This window comes from Triturus cristatus, chromosome 6 (assembly GCF_964204655.1).
Source record: "Triturus cristatus chromosome 6, aTriCri1.1, whole genome shotgun sequence".
NCBI classification, from domain to species: Eukaryota; Metazoa; Chordata; class Amphibia; order Caudata; family Salamandridae; genus Triturus; species Triturus cristatus.
The window spans coordinates 429,516,026-429,541,825 of record NC_140589.1 but is presented as its reverse complement, the minus strand read 5'-3'; the positions used below and the strand labels follow the sequence as shown (position 1 = coordinate 429,541,825).

The window sequence follows — 25,800 nt, the reverse complement described above, 5'->3', positions numbered from 1 at the left end:
TATGAAGTGGAAGGGGTGGCTGCGCGCATTTGAGAATTACATCGTCTCCATTGACGGCGAGGGATATAGCGCTGCACGCAAGAAGTCGCTTCTGTTCGGACTGTTGGGGAAAGCAGGCCAGGAGGTTTTTGACAGCTTGCCCGTCTATACGGACCCTCCGGGGGCCCTTGCCCCTCTAGACGTGTACCAGGAGGCGGTTAAGCGGCTCGAACTACAATACTCTGAGGAGGGTAATATTATGGTGGGGCGCCATAAATTCGCTTTGCGGAAGCAGGAGGAAGGTGAGACTATCGAGGAGTATATTGCCTGTCTACGTGTGTTGGCACAAGACTGTGAATTCGGGGAGATGACTGATACTTACCTCAGGGACCAGGTGGTGTTCTACTGCCATTCCAAAAAGGTGCAGGAACGGTTGCTTTCTTGCAGGAATCCGTCGCTGAAGGATGTGGTGGCCATTGCGAAGGCCGTTAAACGTTCCATGGTGTCCACGAAAGAACTTGCGAGCACGAGCCAGGCTTCTAATGTGTTCTTTGTGCAGGACAAACATAGAGGTGCATCCAGAACCCCAGACAGGGTGGCGAGCGAGAAAGGGGGGGGCAGGAAGCCACTCGCTTGTTTTAGGTGTGGGTCAAGGGATCACCTGGCGGATAGCAGGGCATGCCCAGCGCTGTCCAAAAGTTGTTCTAAGTGCAGGAAAGTGGGCCACTTCGCGGCAGTATGCAAAGCCAGGAGACCTGGTGGGAGCGTGAAAGTGAGCTCGGTGAGCGACTGCGATGCTGATACTGATGCGGACATTATATTGTCCATTGATGCTGAAGATGGGAGAGTGAAGGGGCCTATTGGCTCTGTTCTGATTGGTGCAGTTGAGCTGCCATTTACGGCCGATTCTGGTTCCCCCATTACCCTGATTTCTGACACCACGTATGAGTTGAAGTGGCAAGGTGTGAAATTGCATGAGACGGATGTGAACCCGAAGGCTTTTGGGGAGAAAGACATAGAGATGATGGGGTACTTCTGGGACTTCCTCACCTTCAGGGGGCGAACAGTGAGAACGAAGATCTATGTGGCTGAGAAAGGGAGGAGCCTGGTGGGGTGGAAGGATCTGGCCAAGCTGGGGGTGATGCTAGTCCCGGGGGCGGATGATCCCATAGTCCTGAGGGATGATTGGGTCGGCTACGTGCAGCCGGATGATTTACATGAGGGCTTAGCTGAGGTCATCGGCAAATTTGAGTCTGTGTTTGAAAACAAAGTAGGGCGTGTGAGAGGATTCGTGCACGCTATACGACTGAAGGAGGATGCCGTGCCGATAAAACACAAGGTCAGGTCTGTTCCCCTCTCTGTCAGGGGGGAGCTAAAGGCTGTTCTAGATAGGTTGAAGTCGGAGGGAGTGATAGAGGAAGCAGGCGCATCAGAATGGGTGTCCGCAATCGTGGTGTCCAAGAAGAAGAGGACAGGGGACATTCGGCTATGTGTGGACCTGCGATCTTTGAACAGAAACATTCTGGTGAACTGCCACCCTCTACCCAACATCCAAGAGATCCTGTCTTCTACATCTGGGTCGCGATTTTTCACCTTGATAGATCTGAAGTCCGCATACCACCAGGTGTGCCTCACGGAGGAGTCCAAGGCACTTACCACCTTTGTTACCCCGTTCGGAGCCTACAGGTACGTCCGCCTTCCGTTCGGCCTCGCCTCAGCTTCCGGTGTCTTCCAAAGGTTGATGGATTTGCTCTTCGGCGACATGAAGGGGGTTGAAGCCTTCCAGGACGACATTCTAGTCCACACGGCGGGTGAAGAGGAGCACCTGGAGCTGCTGGGAGAAGTGCTGGCGGTACTGCGCGACAAAGGGATGACAGTCTCCAAGGACAAGTGCAAGTTCATGGAGGGCAGGATCGACTACTTGGGACACGTGCTGACCGCGGAGGGCATTGCGCCTAAAGATGATTTGGTGAGGGCCATACGTGATGCCCCATGTCCCGGAGACAAAGACGCCCTACGATCGTTCCTGGGGCTCAGCGAATACTACTCCAAATTCATGCAGGGATATGCGACCATCGTGGAGCCCCTAAGGAAGCTACTGAGGAAGAACGAAAAATTCACGTGGGCGCATGCCCAACAAGCTGCTTTTGATGCCGTCAAGCAGGCCATCGTGGCTGCTCCCGTGCTACAGCCATACAACAGGGCATTCCAGAATGTGATCACAGTCGACGCAAGCGCCAAGGGTATCGGTGCGGTGTTTTGCCAGTTCCATGGGAAGACGGAGAACACGGTCGCTTTCATTTCCCGGTCACTAAGTGACGCTGAGAAGCATTACAGCACCATTGAGAGGGAGACGCTTGCATGCGTATGGGCCGTGGAGAAACTGAGGAACTTTTTGTGGGGCATGGAGTTCGAACTGGTCACGGACCACAAGCCTTTAATCTACATGATGGACGGCGAAGGCCGCGGCAACGGGAAGGCCAGCTCAAGGCTTTTGCGGCTGATGTCCAGGCTGCAGGAGTATCATTTCACCATTAGACACATCAAGGGCGGCCTCAATTGCAGGGCGGATTGCTTGTCACGCTTGCCGGTCAGCGGCGAGGGGGACGGATCCATGGATGACACGGAGTGCGTAGTGGCGCTGGTGGACGCTACGGCCATCTGCGAAGGATCCATTTCGGAGGAGGAATGGATGGCGGCCCAAGAGAAAGACACGACTATGCGTAGGGTGATGGCTCACATAATGGCTCGCTGGCCCCCGATCCGGAACTTGAACGGTGCGCTCAGAAGTTTCCAGCAGGTTAGCCCCGAACTCTCCATCAAGGGCGGCTTCGTGAAAAGACATGAGCTGTTTGTGCCGCCGGAAGGGTTGAGAGATAAACTAATCCGGTTAGCTCACAAAGGTCACCCGGGCGCTACCGCCACAAGGAACTTACTCAAACAATACTACTGGTGGCCAGGGATGTGCGGTGATGTCAGCAGTTTTATCGACCGATGCGGACCATGCTTGAGGGCCGACAAGCACTGGAAGACGGCGAGAAGTGCGCTGCAGTTGGTGGACATTCCTGCTGGTCCATGGATCAAAGTCGCTATTGATTTCGCGGGCCCGTTTACCCTGCTGCCTGACGATTGCAGACATCTCATTGTCCTTACGGATTACTTTTCCAAATGGATCCACTACAAGTTCGTCAGGGAGGTTACCACTGAACGAGTGATCAGGGAGCTGAAGAGGGTCTTCGCTAGTGAAGGACAGCCGAAGATTTTGATGTCCGACAACGGCACACAGCTGGTCTCCAGGCAGATGAAAGACTTCCTGTCCAGATTGGGGATCAAGCAGGAGAAAACCCCGCTCTACAGCCCTAAGAGCAATGGGCAGGTCGAGCGCATGAATAGGTTCCTGAAGGAGGGGGTGCAGCAGGCAATTGCCTCCAATTTGGATGTAAAGGCATTTCTGGCGGACAAGGTACACACGTTTCACAACACGCCCAATGCTGTCACGGGGCACACTCCGTTCTACCTGATGAGAGGGAGAAGGTGTATGAGCGAGCTTACTCCCAAACTTGATAGGTGGTATGACATGAGGGAGGAACCTGAAGATGTATCCGATGAGAGGCTGAGGGTCAAAGAAAGGATTGTGGCCAAACAGGAAAGCAACAAGCGGTACGCTGATGTGGTGAATAGAGCCAAAGTCAAAGAGGTAGCGCAGGGGGATTGGGTGTTGGTGAAGAAACCAACCGAAGTGTTGAAGGGAGAGTCTGTTTTCCAGACCCCTGCACGAGTGCAAGGAGTGACTAAGGGAGCTGTCTGTTTGGAAGGTGGGGGATGGCGGAGCAAGGACGACATTGTCCGGCTCAAGGCAGGTCAAGAGGAGATCATCATGAGAGGCAGCCAGGTGCATGAGAATGAGGTCGATGATAGTATGTACGAATGGCAGGTGCAAGAAGACATTGATGGGACCACTGAGGACGGTACGAGTGCGTGCCATGGCCTAGCGGATGTTGAAAGCCATGGCGACAGCAGTCCCATGTCAGTGAGGAATGACAGTCGCAATGTGATGAGTGCAAGCCAAGGTGGTACGGGCAACCGCAGCGCGGGGGCCAATCTGCAAATCACTCCCCGCAGACCTACAAGGCATATCAGGGCACCAAAAAGGTTCGAAGATTTTATTATGAGATGATTGTTATGTATAGTTCTCTATTTTGTTAAGAAAGGGAGATGTTGTACGTGATGTAACGTACTTGCCGGCATCAAACCCCGTAGTCCTGTTTCTGCTTGCTCGCCGGCTGACGTCACTGGCCAATCCGGTGTCGAGGATGGCTGTGACGTCGGGGGGCGGGTAGGCAGAGGAGAAGAGCGCGAGGACGCGAGCCGGCGGTTATATCTCCCGCTGCTCCTCGTGGGCCGTAACTTTGCACATATACTATAATAAACGTTCTGAAGCACGTAATCCTGTTTCGCCTCCCTCTTTGGTTCCACTACAACCCTCTGCGTTAAATAGAATGGACGCACACCCGGCGTGCACGTAGATTATGGAATCCATGGCGCAGACGCCGTGAGCTGTCACCGGCGTACCGCATTCCGATAATTGTCATGGAAAAAAGGCTGCCTGATGCCGCAGCTTGAAATGATGAGCAGAAGATGTCCACGGTAAGATATACTAATTTATTAGATGAATGGATTCACTCCACCCATGGCAAGTAGCGTCCTCCTGGTCAGACGTCCGAACGGCAACTGATCAATGCCATTCGAACGTCCTTCCAGCAGAGCGCCATGCCCCGAGGCTCAATTCGAATGTATACAGAAAGTAAACACATGTAAGGCATCAGGCGCCTAACAATTTAACATGGCGCGTGATACCAAATAACCTCACTACATCACCTTCCCCCTTACAGAAAGCAAAACATAAGATACAATGTACATTTGATAAAACCATTTTTTTTTTTTTTAACCAACATTTGTGATTCGTACCTAAAATAGTACACCTTTAATACCTAACAAAATCTTCAAATCTTTTTGGAGTCTTAGAGGTGCGACCACTGGAAGTGTGGACACTACTTGTGCCCCCGTAGAACGGTGAAGAAGATTTATTAACACTTGAACGTAGAGGTTCCTCAATAGGTACTGTACCCTGAGTGAGTGGACTTGAAGAATCAACGCCCCATTCATTTTCAACCAATGACCCCAGTGAAGTTAGTCACACCTTTTTTCCTGTCTGTCTAATAAAATGTTAGAAAAAATCAAATTGGCCGCACTCTGCTCGTCCTACCAGCATGTTACCCCAAGGAACTGTGGTCCATGTAGTGGCGACGGCGATTACGCCTGTGCCAAAAGTATTCGAAGAAAGTAAGTGTCGCATTAGCCATCCCTGGACACGTGTTTCGAGGTAGTTGCCTCTCGTCAGCAGGGAGTAGGTGAGTGTGTGGGGTTGCCGCGTAGACTGCCAAAGAAGTATTATCAGGTAAAGTACCACTCATGGCACGCAGGTGCTTTAGTGCCCCTTGAGTGGTACTTTACCTGAGAATACTTTTTATGGCAGCCTACGCAGCAACCCCACACACATACCTACTCCCTGCTGACGAGAGGCAACTACCTCGAAACACGTGTCCAGGGATGGCTAACGCGACACTCATTTTCACTTTAAACTTTGGCATAGGCGTACTCTCCGACGCTACTTCATGGACCACAATGCTTTGGGGTAACACGCTGGTAGGACGAGCAGAGTGTAGCCAATCGGACTTTTGTTTATATTCAGGCTCCCTTGAGCCGGTGGGGCTGACGAGCCCATGGCTACGCACCTGCGCGCCTTGAGTGGTACTTTACCTGAGAATAAATTTTATGGCAGCCTACGCAGCAACCCCACACACATACCTACTCCCTGCTGACGAGAGGCAACTACCTCGAAACACGTGTCCAGGGATGTCTAACGCGACACTCATTTTCACTTTAAACTTTGGCATAGGCGTGCTCGCCGATGCTACTTCATGGACCACAATGCTTTGAGGTAACACGCTGGTAGGACGAGCAGAGTGCGGCCAATCGGACTTTTGTTTATATTCAGGCTCCCTTGAGCCGGTGGGGCTGACGAGCCCATGGCTACGGACCTGCGCGCCTTGAGTGGTACTTTACCTGAGAATACTTTTTATGGCAGCCTACGCAGCAACCCCACACACATACCTACTCCCTGCTGACGAGAGGCAACTACCTCGAAACACGTGTCCAGGGATGGCTAACGCGACACTCATTTTCACTTTAAACTTTGGCATAGGCGTACTCGCCGACGCTACTTCATGGACCTCAATGCTTTGGGGTAACACGCTGGTAGGACGAGCAGAGTGCGGCCAATCGGACTTTTGTTTATATTCAGGCTCCCTTGAGCCGGTGGGGCTGACGAGCCCATGGCTACGCACCTGCGCGCCTTGAGTGGTACTTTACCTGAGAATACTTTTTATGGCAGCCTACGCAGCAACCCCACACACATACCTACTCCCTGCTGACGAGAGGCAACTACCTCGAAACACGTGTCCAGGGATGGCTAACGCGACACTCATTTTCACTTTAAACTTTGGCATAGGCGTACTCGCTGACGCTACTTCATGGACCACAATGCTTTGGGGTAACACGCTGGTAGGACGAGCAGAGTGCGGCCAATCGGACTTTTGTTAATAAAATGTTAGCTTGCAACCCAGAAACCCTAACGAGTTGTCTTTTGTTCCACCATCCCCTACTTCCAACAAAAGCAGCCCCTTTGCTCACTTTACATACCCTTTCTGGCATTAAAAACTTCAATTCCCCTTTTCCTACCTTAACAGGCTTTTTAATCAAAACCCAATCTCCCACCAATACATCTTCTTTCATAAGATGGCATTTCTTGTCGAAATTTTCCTTCATTAGTAATTGCTTAGAACACACTCTATTAGAAACATCTTTAATGTTAACCTTCATTTCACTAGATCTCTCTTTTAACCAAGATGGAAACAAGGATGTGTGGGCTTCCCTACCTCTTAATAACGTGAAAGGGGATACCCCAGTTGTACAGTGAGGGGAGGTATTATAGCTCCAATAGCTCCACAATTTCTCTTCCAAGAAAGTGTTCACATCCAGGCCAGCTGCCAGGGCAGTCTGAATCCCCTCCTTCACAATTTTATTACCTCTTTCTACCAACCCGTTGGAAGTTGGAGAGTACAATGCTACCTTAAGATGCTTCACATCAAACTGTTTCAAAAACGTACACATTCTCTCTGAAACAAAATGTGTACCATTGTCAGTCACGATAACCTTCGGAGCACCATTGATTGAAAAAATACTCCTTAAGAAGGTTAAAGTAGACTCAGTATCCGGAGACTCAACGAAACTGTGGTACATCCCCTTAGAAAAATAATCCACAGCCAATATAATGAACTTTTTGTCATGGTTAAATATAGAGAAAGGACCTGAAAAATCCAGGCCAATTTTTTCCCATAGTGTATTCGGAAATTCGGTGGGATGTAGTGGGGTCTTCAAGGTACGCCAATGTTTGTCCGACACTAAACATTCAGGGCAATTGTCAATAGTGGACTTAACCTGTGAATCTATCGCTGGCCACCAATAATGTTGTTTGATTTTCATTGCTGTCTTGGTGGAACCTAAATGACCTAAATGAGCGTTCTTAGCGTTTATAATTACAGGACGCAAATCGACCGGGGGAATAAACCTGTCTCCCCGGCGGACAACCCCATTCTCAACTGACAATTCACTTGCCACTTGAGCGAAGATTCTAAGCTCCCCATCTAAACACCTTGGTTCTGGCCATACGCTAGATGAATACTCGATCACCTTCCCTAACACACTATCCTTGCTACATGCGTCTCTCCACACGTTTTCCGACAATACCGAATCATACGCCTGAACAGCATCCACCACTGCAACACATTCGATATCATCCATCATAGCATCTTCTCCATAAGTGATCTAGACAAGCAATCCGCCCTGAAATTCTTCCCTCCCGGGATGTGCCTTACAGAAAAATTAAACTCTTGGACTTTTTTTTTTAATAATTCTTTTTATTAAACATATACAGCTTATTTAACATAGGTACAGTTCCATCAGATCAGTGACAGGGAATACAGCGACATCAAGGTACATAGAATTGGAAGAATGATAAATGTTATGGAGAGGGGTGACTGTCACATTCGGGGTCACCTGGTGGGGGACATATGTAGCTGCGATATGCATTCCAAGGAGACCAGATCTTGGACCACTTTCGGGGACAGCCCCTAGCTGCATAAACTGTCTTCTCCCTCAGCATGCACCAGTCGAGGTCCGCCTCCCAATCCACGACCCTTGGGGGCAGCGTCGCCCCCCCAGTGTTGAGCGATGTTTCTTTTGGCAATCATGCATCCCAGTGTAACCCATTGCATGGCGTGTGTGTTTAGGTCAGTGGGTTCCCAGATATTAAGGAGGCATCTGGGAGCTTCAGGCCTTATGTTGAGCTCCAGTACCTGGCTCATAACTTGATGGATGTCTTGCCAATAGGCCTGTATTGGGTCGCAGTGCCATATTATGTGGATAAACGTGCCCATCTGGGTGCATCCCCTTCTACAATATCCATCAGTTGAGCCACCCGTGTGTATCAATTGGCGCCCCGTGATGTGGATTCTGTGTAGTATTTTTAGTTGCACGAGTTGGAGGCGCGCCGGGATGGTGACAGTTTTGGGGGAGGAGACTGCAGTCTGCCAATTTTCGTCATCAAGCTCAATACCGTCCTTCACCCATTTCTCTCGCAGCAGCACCAGTGGGTCGTCCATATTATTAATGAGTTTTCTATATGTTAGGGAGATGGCTCTCTCGGGTAGATATCCGTCAAGCAGTCTGTCCTCCAGCGGTGAATAGTCAGGTGGGGAGGTGTCACGGGGTAGTGCCGCTTGCAGCGCATGGAGGATTTGCAAGTAGCGAAAACGCTCTGAGTCCGCCATGGAATATTGAAGCTGGAGAGAGTCAAAAGACTTGATGCCGTTTTTGTCCCACATGTCTCTAATGTGTGAGATGCCAATTAGGTCCCACTTGTCAAAATCCCGTGAGTTGCCCAAGTCTCCGTGTCTCTGGGAGTCCCACAGGGGCGCGGACAGGGTCAATTTGTTGGCCCAACCCAACGAAGCAGTCGCCGTGTGCCAAATGTGGACGGAGTGCTTAGTGGGGCCGGTGAGGGTGATCTGTTTGGCGTAGAGTAAAGGGCCCTGGCAAAGGAACCGTTAGGAAGGAGCAGTTTGTCCATACCGAACCCGGGATCGTCAGGCCTCCCATACGTGCTATGGTTTATTGCCGTTAGGTGTGAGGCCCAGTATTATTTCTTTATGTCGGGTAATCCAATCCCCCCATCGAACCAGCTGAGGGTGAGTTTTTTTAGAGCGATACAGGGTCTCCCATTCCAGAGGAGGTCTCGTTGAAGGCCCTCTATTTGTTGGAAGTAGGAATTTGGTACTGGGTCTGCCGAATTTTGTAGGACATAGAGGAAGCGGGCAGGAACATCATTTTAAAGAGGGACCAAGCGGTGTTCACCTCTCTTCGGTCAGGGCGCCGGGATTTCATCCAAGCCTCACAACATCCGCGGCCCACACTATCAAGGCGCCGCCCGCTAGGCGTCAGACTGCGATTCACGCCGAGGCCGGGTTCCGCACACCGGAGGGCTATTCAATAAGTTCGCCGGCTACTCTGGGTGGGCAGGCACCCGCGATAGCACGCCAGGGCCCACAGCGCAATCACGGCCAGCCACAGTCTGCACTCGGGCACCCGTTGTCATCCACCCCTCGTGTGACACAGCGCGCCTCGGAAGCTTGAGCGCCACCACTGTACACCGCGCGGCTGGAGCGCGAGAGTCACAACCGCAGGCCGCCAATATAAAGGGTCACCTCATATATTGCTGCAATCGGGCCATGCCCTGTCTTGGGACACCACTTGCCAGCACAGGACCAGGCTGCTCCTTACACTCAGTGTCTCCCGGCTTCTCCCCAGGTAAGATCCGGACCACTCCAGCTGTCCCACAGGCCAAGGCTCCTCACCTCTCCCCCCTGTAAGGTGGGCTGTGTAGCGGCGCTGTGCTCCGCTACCACGGCGTCCCCAGCGGATCCTTCAGACACAGCGCCGGCGCTCTCCACAGTGATCTCATTGGGGAGTATTCCCAGGTCTCTCAGGCTCCCTGTAGGGTCGGGGGCACCACAGTCCCTCCGGGTCAGACCAAGACCCAGCCGCACCGTCCGCAATAGTCGGGGGGAGGGCACCCGCGTCTCCGCACAAGCCGCGGCTTCAGCGGCAGGGAGGGAGGGTCAACACGGGCCCCCACGTCGGCCGCAGCCACGACTATAGGACCCGGCTTCCGGGGAACGAGCAGGCTGCGGTCTCGCGGAAGCCTCCACCGCCTCGCTGTCACTCCTCCATGCACTGGGCCACGGCAGGGAGGCTCCGCCAGCGATCCGACACTCGGGATCGTTTCCGGGTGCTTCGGATATTCGATCAGGATAGTTAGGGGCTGAGTTGGGCTACAGAGCTCGCGTGCTACGTGGCCATCTCCAGTCCCTGCTTGGCCACGTTCCCCAACTCTTGGACTTTTGAAACAAGGCGCATGAGTCTAGCGGACATGCTTGAGGTATTAATATTGTTAAAAATATACACAAGTGGTTTATGATCCGTTACTAACTCGAATCTTCGACCCCTAATGTACATCCTGAATTTATGTACGGCCCATACACACGCAAGTGCTTCCCTTTCAATTGTGCTGTACTGTTTTTCACATTGTTTCAAGGACCTGGAAGCAAATGCCACAGTCTGTTCACGTCCATCCACTCTTTGGCTCAGAACTGCTCCCAACCCGGACATACTTGCATCTACAGTTATACGGGACATGCAGTCATCTCTAAATGCACATAAGGCTTGAGCGGATACGATCAGCCTCTTGACGTTCTTGAACGCCGACTCTAGCTCGTCATTCCAATTGAAACTATGTCCTTTTTTAATAACTCGCGCAGAGGTTCAACAAACTGTGCATAATTAGGTACGAACCTGGCGTAGTATTCTGCCAAACCGAGGAATGAACGCAATGCGTCCTTATCGGTTGGAGCTTTTGCCTCTTCTATAGATCTGATCACCGAGAATTTCGGTTTAATTCCATTCTCGGACACCGTATGTCCTAAGTATTCAAGTTTCTGTACTGCGAACTTGTCTGCCCTCACCGTCATCTCTCTAGACTTCAATATGGTAAGGACCCGTTTTAAGATCTCATTGTGTTCCTCGAGAGATTTAGCATAAATTAAGATGTCGTCCAAATATGCCTGGACCCCATAAATCCCCTCAAAAAAAGAGTATCCATTAATTTTTGGAACACGCTCCCTGCTGATGCTAACCCAAATGGAAGGTGGAGGAACTTATATGCCCCAAAAGGAGTCACAAATGTAGTTAAATCTTGTGATTCCTTTGATAATGGAACTTGGTGGTTTGCTACTAGGTCATGGATTCTGGGCAGTGGGTGGCAATCTACAACTATGTTCTTGTTGAGTGTGCGCAAGTCAGCACAAAGTCTGATCTCGCCAGATTTTTTCCGCGCAACCATGATGGGGGCCACCCACTGCAAAGAATCCGTAGGAATTATAATCCTTTGTTCACATAAAGTCTTCAAGGTGAGTTTAAGGTCCTCACGAACGCTCATGATAAGATAAGATAAGATAAGATAATTTTATTGCACAGTTAATTAAAACTTACAATTTAAGATACACAAAAAAAGATGCATGTCAAAAGTAAAAATTAATTGCCAGGAGTTAAAATTATAAAATTCATGTTAATAGTTTACATTTTTTTTTTTTGTTATTGTTCGTTAGAGCTGCGGCCCATGAGTTTATGCTCAGAGGCACTGTCTGTCTGTTTCTCAGGTTCCTCGTTTTGTGTCTCCTTAATTCTCTCCGCCACTACGTCAAAGTATTTTGTGAATCTGCAGTTTAATTGGGTTTCCTGCGGATTGAAACATACTTTGACTGCGTGTCTACAGGTTCTAATACCCTTTTGTTTCCATATTGCGCGTAATAAGGATCTCCTTTTGTCCGTTAAGATTGGGCAGATACATATTATGTGGGTTAGATCTTCAGGTCCTGTACTGCAGAGACGGCAAGTTTTGTCTTCCTGATTCCTTTTCCATGGTGCCAGGTGAGGGAGAATTGGTAATATACCGAGTCGCAGTTTTAAAAATTTCTCTTTGGTCCTCTGTTTGAATCCGTGGTCCATATACGCTTGAGGCTTTAATGTTTTATAGTCGTTTAGGACTGTCCATCCGTGTGCCCTTTTTGCTAGAGTTTCCTTGTCCTCTAGTAGCGATGTTATTTTTGTAACCTTTGTTACTAGTTTTTTAAAACTTTTGTGGTCTACTGGGGTGTTCCAGAGGTCAGACAGTTTGAGTACTTCTAACGATTCCATCAGATATTTCCTTGCGTATGATCGTTCTCGTCGCTGCAGCTCAATCCAAAGGTGGGCGTTTAAAGTGCCTTGCTCTGCATTTCTAATCTTATGCCAGCATTTTATGAAGCTGCCCCTTCTTTCCACTGTCTGTTTTTGAACCCCGAACTCCAAACGGATTTGCGCAGGTGATACATAATTGGGTAGCCGACAGATGGATCTGTAAGTTTTGCTGATCACTCTGTCGAGGGTAAGAGCATCTTTTCCGAGAATTGATTCGCTCCCGTATGTTAGCGTCGGTTGAAGGCGAGCTCTCAATACCTGTAGAAGCGGGTCAAGCGTGTAGTCTGGCAATATTTTCTTCAAGGGGGTCATCGCGAGACAACTCATGGTGCCTTTTCGTTGTAACGTCTCTAATTGCGGTTTGGACGAGCCTCTGCTGTCTACTAGGACTCCCAGGTATTTGTAGCATGCTACATGGTCCAGTTTATGTCCGTCCAAGTACCAGCAGTTTTTCCTGGCCTTCTTATAATTCACAGCCATAGTTTTTGTTTTCTTTAGGTTGATTTTTAATCCATTATGCTGTGAAAATGTACTGGTAGTGTTTAGAAGTTGCTGAAGGCCAATTGGAGTTCGACTTATTAGAACCAGGTAATCGGCATAGAGGAGGTTGGACAGCGTGATGTCCCCCAACCGTGGGGCGTGCGATTTAGTGCTGTCCAATTCCCCTGGTAGATCTGCCAGGAAAAGATTAAACAAAGTAGGGGCTAGGACGCACCCTTGCTTCAGTCCTTTAGAGGTGTTGATTCGCCTGGAGAGGTGCGTCCAGTCTCCCAGCTTAATCTTAACCCAGGTGTTGGTGTGAAGCAAGATTAGCTGTTTCAGGAGGGGTTGCGGTATCCCCCATTTGTCAAGCTTTCGCCAAAGTTTTCCCCGGTCCACATGGTCGAAGGCTGAGCTGTAGTCGATAAAACATAGAAACAGCGAGTTCTTTCCTACTTTGGCCGCGTCTGTCAGCAGAGTTAGTGCCATAACATTGGTGGTAGTTCCTTGTCCTCTGCAGAACCCTGTTTGATTTGCCGGGAATATGTGATTGGACGCTGCCCAAGATGTCAATTCGTCCAATAGAATGCCAGCGTAATACTTTGGTTCTATGTCAAGTAGAGCGATCAGCCGATAATTGCAAGGATCACTCCTGTCTCCTTGCTTGTGAATTGGGCTTATGGTCGATCCTTGCCAGGATTCCGGGCAGGTTTCTAATTCTTGTATGCCCACAAAGAGCGGTACTAGTGGGTTACTCCAGAATTCGATGTCCTGCTTAAATATCATCGGTGGAATCCCATTTGGGCCTGGAGCTCCTTCCATTTTCCCCTTCTTAATTTGAATTTTTATCCGATCCGCTGTTATGTTGATTTTGTTCTCTATGATGCTCGTTAGTGTGCTGTTGTTCTTTGCCCCATCAGTCTTCTTTTGGTCGTATTTTCCCGTTGTCCTTTCCTTGAGATTTCTAGACCCTTTTTCAGTCTTTCCCGTTTCATTGACCTTCTGATTGTTGTCTGTTTCTTGTGTTGTCAGGGCTGTGGGGTTACATTCGTCGGTTTGGTTAAAGTGATTGTGCAGGTAGTCAGCCCAAGCTGCCTCTGATATGTAGGAGTTTATTCCTTGATGGCCTGGTCGCTGCAAGCTGTGAATTGTTTGCCAAAATTAGGCGCTGTTTTTTAGTTTCGAATCGTACTTTATTTTTGCCCAGAGTTCGTCATTCGCCTGTCTTTTGTTTTCCCACGTTGCCTTTCTTAGGTTTGCTTTTAAACCGCGTAGAGCGTCTTGCAGAGGCCCTTTTTTTGGCTGTATACGGAGTATCACGAACGCTCATGGGAACCGTACGAACCTTATGCGCAATTGGGTATGCTCCCGGTATCAGTTTAATGTGATCCTCCACCCCTCTAACTTTTCCAACCATTTCGCTAAAAACGGGTCTAAATTCATTCAAGAGATCATGCAACCTACCCTTGACTCCTTCTGTTTCTATTGAATCGATGTTGCAAATGGGTAATTTCCCCAGCTTAATCGGGTTCTCATCCCCCGGAACTAAGTATAACCCCATGCGGGCTAAATCCTTCCAACCAATTATGTCTTTGCCTTTTTCTGCCACGTAAATTTTAGTTATTGTCTCTCTCCCAAGGCATTGTACACTTCCGGAAAAGTATCCTAACATATCTATGTCTTTCTCCCCGAATGCTTTGGGATATACGTCAGACTTAAGTAACTCTTTATTCTTCCAAAATTCATAAAATGTTGTGTCCCTTAAAATGGTTATTGGTGACCCCGAATCGGCCATAACCTGTAAAGAAATGTTATCAATTGAAGCAACACATAAAGGACCCTTGATACAATAACTTCCACAATCTAATGTTACAATAACATTGTTCAAAGAATTTGTACACGCATCGACTTCAGTTTCAATACACTGAATATTAATCGGTTTCCTAATATTCCTGCAAACCCCTTGGAAATGACCAATTTTTTTGCAAATCACACAACGCTTGTTAACCGCTGGGCACCCAGGAAAGTTACCAATGTGGTTTCTGGATCCACACCTATAACAGAATACATTTTGCTTCTTTTGTACGAACTTTGAACTTTTAGTCTTAATATTGACTCATGCTAATGTATTCTCCTGTTCCGACTCATTAGAGTTAATAGAGTTGATTCCAGTTTTGGTATCGGCTTGCATGACTTTACTTGTAATAGTTGATCGCTCGATACTTAGAGCCAGTTCAATAACCTCCGACAATGGAGGGTTTTTACAACTCAAAATTCTTTCTCTAATCTTACGGGATGCGCAATTAAACACGAATTGGTCCCTAATATAATTGTCAGTTAATGGGCCAAAACCGCAGGTAGTAGCCAGTACCCTGAGAGCGGAAATGTATTCCTCCACCTTTTCCTCTTCTTTCTGCTTCCGAGTGTAAAAGTTGTGACGTTCTAGCATAATGTTATGCTCTTCGTCAAATTGTTTTTTAAGTCGAGCAACGGCCTCTACGTAGACGTTCCATCGATTATCCCCAGACTGTGAAGATGGAGGTGGTATTGGGACAATACTATCGAAGATTCTTTGTGCCGCTTGACCCAGACAACCGAAGAGCAAAGCAAATTTGCGTGCAGGAGGATAATTATCAGCATCTATACCTACAAGGTGATTCCCAAAAAGTCTAAACCATTCAATCCAGTTGATTGGAGGGCTACCTGGCTTGCTTAGAAACGGTGGGGTTTGGGTAATCTGTTGAGCATTCGTGGCCATTTATGAGTATTATTTACTTGCTTCCTAATATACTTATCGATTGATCTTCTCCCTACTTTTATTTATTATTTTATTTTTCCTCTTCTAAATAAATAAAAATAAAAACAAAAATAAAATTAAATAAATAAGTTATCAAAAGTTATTATTGAATTTGTAGTGACGTTTGTATTGTCGCAGATGGTTATTGGTACGCTGAGAGACACCAACTTGTTAGGGAGATATGCATGTAGATATCGAGAGGCCTTACAAATAAATTATGAGTTGTTGCATTGAAGTCTTTAAGCCATTAATTCATGAGGAGAGATGCTTTATTAAGTTCCTTGCTGGGTTATGCACAAATGACGTGTGTATCGTCAAAGTGATCGGCAACACACGATCTTTAAAAATTAATTATATTTGTGATGTGCGCGTCGTTGAAATACGCACAGCAACATGCAGGATTCATGAATTAATTCACTCAAGCATGATGTGCGTGTCGTCGAGTTGATGATCGGCAACACGCTGGCACCAGAATACTAGCTGGCTGACTCTTTGTCAGCGTTACTTTTGGGAGTTGCGGGCGAAAAGACCCAATCCAAAATGGCGTCACGTTGGAAGCATGATGACGTCACTTGGAAGGGGATAGTGCAGAAGTAATGCGCGCGCGTCCAGACTTGAGTAGAGCAGCGCGCGAGGAACGCTTTTATTTAATTTTACCTCAGAGGTGCTGCAGACTCCGGATTTTGACCCTCACCCCACAAAGCGACCACCGTGAATTGAAGGCGATGATTGATCGATTGGCATTGGGTGAAGAGACGTCGTCCGTCGATCTTGCAGCAATACACTTAAAGTCCTCAAATCGGTGTGGTTCGACGGGTGGAGCTGCTCCCAGTCGTCGCCAGATGAAATGATGAGCAGAAGATGTCCACGGTAAGATATACTTGTTTATTAGATGACTGGATTCACTCCACCCGTGGCAAGTAGCGTCCTCCTGGTCAGACGTCCGAACGGCAACTGATCAATGCCATTCGAACGTCCTTCCAGCAGAGCGCCATGCCCCGAGGCCCAATTCGAAAGTATACAGAAAGTAAACACATGTAAGGCATCACGCGCCTAACAATCGAACATGGCGCGTGATACCAAATAACCTCACTACACAGCTGCACCCCTAAATTGATGTTATGTGAAGGCCCATCAGGTACACAAGGGTCCCTAAATCGATGCAGTTGGGATATGCAATATGTCACAGAGTGGTATCCTGAGCGTGCCACTGATTATGTACAGAGCAGGCAACAAAATAAATTCGGAGCATTTCCCTAGAATCTGTCAGAAATATATATCATTGAATTATATATTCGACCACTAAATAATTTGCTCCCACCAGTGCTATACAATATATAAATTAGAGTACTTGCGCTTCTCACCTTACCCGATTTCGCTCTAATCCCTTTTTTCATTCACAATGCACGAGCGCTTTCTTTTCACTTTCCTTTTGAAAACCTTCTACTATCTACTTATTGAATATGGCTTGTTCATAAAAATTCTATAAGCAAAGATCTTTTTAATCAAATATTCTTGTCTTTGGTCCTTCTCTCTGTGATATTACTCTGTGTACAGAATAATATGTTTTATGACCGTTTGGACTTAACTTTTCTAACGTCTGGACCAATTGCTGTTTTGACTGAGTGTATAAAGTACTGGCGTAGGCTGTAAATTGTAATTAGATCTTTATTCTCATGTGGAAGATATCACCACATCTAACTCCTTCGCCTCCTCCAACAGACTCCTACAGAAATCATGTTCCCAACATTCTCAGAAAAAAAGAGCAGGATAGAATGCCATATGCATATAATTCCACAGCGGAGAATACCACAACTATATAGCATACAAATGTTAATGTGTGGAAATCAGGTTTCAGCAAACATTTATCACCTGCACATTACCAAATAAAGTGTTTGTTATGATGCCTCACAGCAGACACAGAGGCGGTCTTCTGATTTGTTTTGATCCTATTGAAATCTTTGCTTCCATCACAATTCAGAATTGGAAACAAAATGCTTTCCCAACTGCCAATATATATTGAAATATGTATGCAGTTCATGTACAACCCAATTAAATGCGTGTTAGAGAAAAATGACATTCTACAGCCTTTCATTTCTCACTCCCCGTATGCCAGCAAGATTGACAGTTCACTCTACAAACATATCTGACTTTGCAGCCAGAGAAAGAAAAGTAAACACCAACCTCTGGGATAAAATGAGCAGCAATTTGTAAGAAAACATAAATTGACTTTTGCCCCCAGCCTTTGGATATACAGCAAATGTGAAAACAAGATTGAAAACCATCTGTATTGCTCATTCACCTTCTGAATAAAAAGAACACATGTTCGTGGCCAGCTCAAGTTTTCTCACAAGAACGGGCCAGTAGTTCCTAAAAACACTTGCCCAGATAAAATCTGACTCACCATAGCTAGTGGGCAAGTAGATTTCGAGGTCTGCAAACCGGAACATAAGCAACCTAAGGTCAGTTATGGCCTAGTTGGGCCTCTTTAGGTGGGTGCAGCTAGGTCCAGCCACACAGTGAGCATGGGACCTACATCTGGGCATACCCATTGCAAATTAAGCATCAAAATGAATACAAACTAATTGATGGATGAAATGCTTTAATTAATCTCAGCCACCTGAGATTAGACCCCGCCATATGCAAATTATCCGTTCCTTCTCTAATACGAGAGGTCCAGCCTGAACTGCCAATCCAGGTCCTCGCTGAACTGGAAAACAAGCAGCCTAAGGCAGGTTTCAGCCTAGTTGGGCCTCTTCAGTCAGGTGCAGCTTGGTTCCAGTGGCACAGTGAGAACGAAATACAATATGGGCATATATAAAAAAAGAACGTGTCAACAAGCTTTCCCCGGCTCTGCGCCGAAGATCTGGAACATTCTCCCACTGCAAATACACAGAATCTCCTCCAAGGTTGCCTTCAAATTGGAAGTAAAAAGATTCCTCATGAACAAGTTCCTACCTTAAAAGGGTCTCTGATCGTCTGCTCTAATGCTCTTGACTTACACCACAAGTCCTGCCTTTGGTGTTATTCTGCTTTACTAGTCACTAGCTCCCCTCTCAGTTCTCTATGGTCCAATTATTATCTTACCCTTTGTTGTCCCTTTTGTTCGTAACATTTTTGTTTGATATGCATATTTGATTTGTTTGGGTTGGTATTCCTTTGGATGACTGTACTGCAACTATTACCTTCCTCTCCCTCAATTTGTAAAGCGCTCTGATATCCTTTGGGATCATGTTCGAGCTATATAAAACTTTATAAAAAAATTAAAAAAAATGTATAGCACTTAGGTTGTCACAATGTATTTCTCTTCGAACGAACACAGATTATTTCATGTAATACATAAACGGTTAATGCTCCTCTGGATCATCATGTAAGCACCCCAATATAGGTGGTATCTTAAATCACATTTGACTGTGTGGTTCTATTAATCATGCACTTATTATGGAACTTCAATGATGTTAATTATTGTGATATCATCAGTACTACGGTCATGCAACATCACTTCCTGGGAAGATTCAGGGTCAAAGCTCATATATCACTTCCTGTGATACCATTAAGGTTAATGGACATATGATGTCAGTTCTGCTTCCCCAGGCATTTGAGTGAACTAAAATGCATGGATGTTATGCGCAACTAAGAGGGCTGTCAGCCCTAAATCATGGAGCACCAGAACCACATGGCACACAGCCTTTCAGTAGGCCAGGACAACAGAAGTGGATTGGCGCGCACAGGAGCCATTCCACAACAGGTAATAAAATGCCGACATATCAATACGATAGCTTTTAAGGTGACCTTTGCGTTTTTTTAAGCTCTTTTAAGTTTTCTCTAGTTTAAAATGTGCCCCACTACAAGGCAAGTTAAGTTGGATAACGAAATCTGTCCAAAGAGCACTTCAAAGAGTTTACATACTTATGTACTCTACTGTGTGTATTAGTCAGTGGTGCCTCACTCTGTGGCGCAAGCAGGAAGCATCCAGCAGTGACGACAGGGGCGCATTGCTGAACGTCGAAGACTCGCCCTTTATGTTGTTCGCCATGTGACTGGATCCGTTTGAAAATAACGGGCTATGGTAAGTAGGGCCGATGCCTCTTTTTGCTGGCAGCTAAAAGATGTCCGAGGTGACAACATAAACTGTAAGTAACAGTTCCTACTCTGGCACACTCTATTCACTTTCAAGGGCAAAGGCGGGAACGTTAGGTCCCTCTACGTCGCACTTGTGCTCAGTGTTTCTTCCAGTGTTTCCCCTTAAACAATCTTTGAGCTCCATCATGTACTACAGCTCCCAAGGAACGTCACGGCCACCGAGGTAACAAGAGCAGCCTACACCTCGAAATCTAACTCGCCTCGTTAAGCTTTCAGCCTCCCTTCGTTTCCTTCCCGAGTTTCGACCCCCACCGCCTCCACACTGAACACCCCACCTGACCTCAGCCAATCAACTCGAGGGCCAGAACTCACCCCGCGAGTCACGCGGCGACGCTACTGCGCCTCCTATTGGACAAAAGGTAAAGATGGTGGGAGGGGTCCTGCGAGACGATTGACAGGCGCGCCGGCAGCTTTTCCTAGCAGCGGCCGGCAACTGCTTGAGAGGAGGAAGAGCTGCATTCAGAAGGGCGGTTATCTGTACGCTGCTCTAACGGGATCGCTCCCTCCTCTCCGTCCCTGGGTCGTGCTTTTATTTCTTCTTTTTTGTTTACCTCCTGCCGCTCCTCGTGTCTCCTTTCTTTGCTGCTGTCTGGTAGGTGACATATTTATTTTTACTTGAAGGACGCGGCCCTGGGGATGCTGGGCATGTGTGTCCCCTCTGCAAAGGATGCCAGTAGCGCCCAGTTGATGGGTGTCAGCCCAGGGCTGGCACATCGTGGAGCTCTTATCCCAGTTATTTGTGTTCCTGTGTGTTCGAGGCCACATTTCCTCAGTAACAAGTGAGAATCTCCAACCCAAGGGCGTTGACAGTTTAAACCGCATCAGATATTAGCCTCCATTGAGACTGGTGTGTGTGCTGTCTGCACAAGACAAGCATCCTGAGATATTGGGTAATAGTAGTACCCCCACTTGCCTTCATGCTCCCTATAGTTTACCTTAAAGATATCCGTTCTGAAATCTAATTTTGGCACTTGTTCCCACGCACTTGCACTTTGATTCCTACACTGGCTCGTGATGTTATTTGCGGCGATGCAAATAACTTGGTGTTCCCATAGCTTGTCCAAATAAGTTTCTGTTAGAATTGACTGCCCCGACTGCAGATGTTTGTCCTCTAATTAGATAAGTCGGGCCATCCGCATGTCACTATCAACTGCAAATCAGGCCTGGCTCCAGGATTTGGGATCTGGGTGGGCCAAGAAGAAGAATGGATAGGCCATAAAGATAAGCGGGGTTGTCCAGAGACCCCCAGGTGTCTTTGAGCTTGGTGTGTGCATGTTGGGTGGTCTTGTACGGTTTTGAACTGCATACCATTCCTATTACCGGGTTCTGACTACTAGTTTTCATTGAGCATTTCTAGAAGTTTAAACCTACTGGTTTCATCCCTAATGCTGTTTCCAGATCACATTATTTTCTCTCCGTGTCACTCCCTCTCTTCCGACTTCACCCTTCTTTCTCTTCATTTCACTTTGCTGTCCTGCTCACTGCACGCTCTTCCTCCCACCCTACTCTATTCTCTCCTTACATCATCCAACTCTCTCTCCATCTTAGCCACCTGTTTCCGTACGTCTCTTCACTTTCTCCACTTCCCTTTAATCTACCTCACCCTCCTCTCTTTCCACCTTGTCCTATTTTCTCGCTTTCCTGACCTCGCAAACCTCTCACTGTGCCTCAATTTACTCTTGACTAGACTTCACCCTTCTATTTCCACCTCACCCTTCTATTTCCACCTCACCCTTCTATTTCCACCTCACCCTTCTCTCTCCACCTCACCCTTCTCACTCCACCTCGCTCTTCTCTCTCCACTTAACCCATCTCTCTCTTCCTCACCCTTTTCTCTGTTCCTCGCCCTCCTCTCACTGCTTACTCTTTTCTGTCTTTCCAATTTGCCCTCCTCTCTCCCCATCACAGTTATTCTTTTGTTCTCACTACCCTTCCTCTTGCTTCCTCCTTATTAACCCAATTACCCTCCCATCTCTCTGCCACACCTTCACTTCTCCCCACATCACCCTTCTCTCCCTTATCAGTTTAGGACCCAAAGAGCACAAGTACAATAATCAGGGATTCTGGAATTATGCAACAGGGGAGGACTAAATTATGCAGAGGGGTTGACTAAATTTTACAGTGTAATGCAGGGTAGTATCACTTTATTATTGTGTCATTTTTTGCACATGTTAACCCTCTGCAGGTAAAGGTTTCTCCTCAGTAGTGACGAGTAAACCTATGTGAAGGGCCTTCCACTGTGCAACACATCTCGTCATTTTTAGTAACATTTGATCCTTTTATGATGTTTTTTGTGAAAACTTTCAAATTATGCTGCAGATGATGGATTATGTAGCTAATGTATCAAATCCATAATTATGTGGAAAGCGTGGTTGCAGAATCGCATCAATCCAGTGGCCCTGGCTGTAATCAATATCTGTCTATTCGTGTGACAACATGAGAGAATTTGTTGGTGGAGAATAAATGCTGTCACTGGTACCCCAACGTGGGGTATGTTCTTCAAGTTCCTTCTATTTATGTCAGGGAGTTCCACCTTTTTGCAAGTACTTCGGGAGAATGAGAGTAGGCAGAACAGTGGCAGCACATGTTGCCCGTGCTTTTCTTTAGGCAATAGGCACTTGCACTGCTTCCCATTCTGTATCTGTGTTGTATTAGTGAAACTTCACTTAAGAGTAAAAACGTTGCCATTGTCAGAATTGTCTATCTTAATATACTGACATAAGCAGGGCAACTGGAAATATGTGATTCTGAGGCTACAGAATCTTCCGCATAATTATAGATTTGCCATATTTTTCACATAATTCATTATCTGCTGAATACTTTGCTGATTTTAAGAGAAAAAATGTTTCTGGCTCAAACTGATCAAAAGTTACCAAAACAGTGTTGCTTTACAGTGGATACCATTGGCAGAGGCTGATGGTCACCTTTCAGTTTCCTAGTGCTGCATTTTAGTGTTAAACTGATACGAGGTGTAACATTTTCCAAGACAGTGTTAACATGTAAAAAGAATGTGCAACACTACACTGTAATTTGCTTTTTCTTGCCACATAATTTAGTCAACCCTGCCGCATAATTTGGTTTTCCCCAGCCTCATAAATTCAGTGATCCCAGCTATAAGTAAGGAATTGCATCACAGCAGAAATCAAACAAAACACTACTAAGATGTATCATCTGATTCTAGGGGCATTTTCACTTACTTTTCTTGCAATGGCAATATACTTCACACTGTTTCTGACATAAAACTGTTTTCATCTCTTAATTACTGCGTGACTGGAGCTTGCGGTCTCGATGTAGTTGGGTTGTTTCAAGTTGCTCTTGCGTTTACTCATTCACAGTAATAGCAATCAACCCATGTGACCTCATCCCTGCCCCGCAAACTTAAAATAGCCCAAGGCATGGACATTGTACATGAAAGTTACATACTTAGGGTTTGATGGGTGGGCTGCAGAGCACGTATGAATGTTCACATCAAGTAAAATAACAAAACATGTTGTATACTTGTGAATGGGCCTTGGGTGGGCCACTGGGCTAACTATGGGGGCCCTGGTCCACAATTTAGAACCGGGGCTGCTGCAAATAAGATCTTCTTCTTTTTTTTTTATCGCCGTCAACATGTCACTCATTATATTTTATGTACGACCTGCTGTGGAAAGCACGACTGTAATGTCCTTTCCATCAACCTTAACCCCTATTTCCTAATATTCGCCCCTTATTTATCACAAAATAATAATATACAGTATTGAGCTTTCTTTGTTGAAGTAATGATAAGCAGTATGCTAAGATGTACTTGTCAAGTTTTTTTTATGTAGTACTTTCGAGCACACAAGTTTATTTGATACGATAATCTTTATCCTGAGTAGTAATATGGTTTGCCAAAGATCACACAACGTGTGCAAATGTTAATAATGATGGAATTAGCATGCGATATCAAGGTTCCTCTATAACTCATTTAGCACCCGTCTTTAAAATAGTCTAGACTTTCCGTCGTTGTACTGAAGATTGGACTTGATATTGCTGGCATAAGTGCCAGTCCCTCCTTTGCTAGTTACCCGTGCTTCGGCCGTGGAGCCACCATGGTGTCACTCACTGCATGAAAGGGGGGGGGGCGTGGGGGGGGGGGGTTGACAGCAAGAAAGATGATCAGAGGCGGGTACACACGAGAGTATTCATCCTCTCAGCTGTCCTTTCTGCAAGGAACACAGGGACATGCGGTCTGGTCACTGACATACGGGCTCCTAAGCAGGTTCATGATTGATGTTGAGAAAGCACAAGTATCCCAACACAAGCCTCTGCCCTGATTACTGACATATGAATGACAGGTTCAGATTGTACCTTTCACATTGACTGTACTGGTGTCATGATGGAGCAGGGCGTCTCCAAACAACACTTTTATTGTGTTTGATTGTGTGCAGAGAATATGTTTGTTTGACAGATTTAGCATTTTTTCTGTGTTGTAGCTCTGCATTCTCTTTTTATGTCTACCGAAATTTCACCTTTTTCTCATCTTCTCACAGATTTCAATAATGGAGGGCCTGAATAAAGCAGTGAACAATTACATAGACGATTTGCTTGGACCAAGAGGTAATCATTTTTTCAATCTATATCCTCACCGTTAATGAATAAAGTAAGTCAGTGTTTGGATCATCAGTACTGACGATTTTGAGTTGAGTTCATGAATAAAAAATCAGCTCACTGGCTATTGATTAAAAGTGAACATTGTAATTCGTTGGACTCTGCTATACCAATATACTTATTTTCCAGATTTTGTCTCAGCTCCTCCATGTGTAATGTAAACAAACATGTATTTAATAACACGTAGCATGAGACTTTATTTTGAAAGAACGTGTGCATTTGCAAACTCAGCAGGAACATTTATCATTACTCCTGCCTACTTTACCTCACATTTTACTGAAACAAATCACCACTGAGTCAGCACGGAACCATAGCCCTGCAGGATGCCTGCACCAGCGGCCCTGACCCTGTTTTTTTTGTCTCAACGCGAGACTGCTTCTGAGAGGAATAGAATAATGTGATGCAAAACCGCGCCGGCTCTTCAAACAGTAACATGAAAATTAGGTTAAAGGTACATGTAGTCCCTGGGCCCTTGCAGAAGCCGTGGTTTCGTCTCCAGCTCTTCAGTTAATGCTCCTTTCAGAACATATGAAACCCATCTCTAAGAAGGTGTTGTGGTGTTTTGCAAAAGAAAGTGAAGTATCAGTCTTCTTTTCACTGTGTACTTGCACATGAATAATGATTAGCATTTTACCTAGCAACAGCTTTGTTAAATAAAGCTCAGCAGAATACTATACACATGAAACGCATGCACTCCAGTGGCTCTTAAAACCACAAACCCCTCCTTCAAAGCACACGTACCAATGACTGCAGGTTGACATGGTGTCCCCATGTTATATATTATATACACTGGCATAACCCTGACCTACATTTAGTGGAAGCAGACACGTAACAATGATCTTTCCAGATTCTGAGACCTTTGAACTGTATTATGTCTCAAAATTTGGCAACATTTTCTGTTTGGGTGCGAGCAGATGTGTTCAGCAGATCAGTGGTAAAAGTCTGACTGCGATGAACTGGCACAGGAACAGAGAAACTTAAAGCAATACTTTACCGGGATCTTGGTCCAGCACAGACCAGAGGGGGTGGGGGCGAGGGGAGGTTGTTGCTGGGGTTGGGCCACGTTTATTTTCTGCTCATACTGCACCGTATCTCTACAGATTCTCTTGGAGATGCATGATTGTTGTCTAGTGGGTCAGATGGTGTGCTTTTTTTAACCCAGAACGGTTCCATGCTTTAAAGCATAACCTTTCACTTCAGCACTAAATTTGCATAAATAAGAAATGCAGTTTATTGGGACATCAAGTGACCATTTGTAGTGGAATCCCTGCCAAGCACGGTCTCCCAAAAATAGT

At 46.5% G+C, this 25,800-nt stretch overlaps 1 protein-coding gene across 4 annotated transcripts in view; it reads left to right on the top strand.

Annotated features, from left to right (window-relative positions):
- Window positions 1-25,800, top strand: part of ELOVL5 (ELOVL fatty acid elongase 5) — an 800,547-nt gene that overhangs the window by 342,409 nt on the left and 432,338 nt on the right. Inside the window, exons 1-2 of one of the 4 annotated variants that reach the window (XM_085610847.1) lie at window positions 19,663-19,799; window positions 24,388-24,454. In XM_085610847.1, the coding sequence (XP_085466973.1) occupies window positions 19,797-19,799; window positions 24,388-24,454 (70 nt within the window). In that variant the 5' untranslated portion in view covers window positions 19,663-19,796. The other 3 variants (XM_085610849.1, XM_085610848.1, XM_085610846.1) reach the window with 3 other exon arrangements.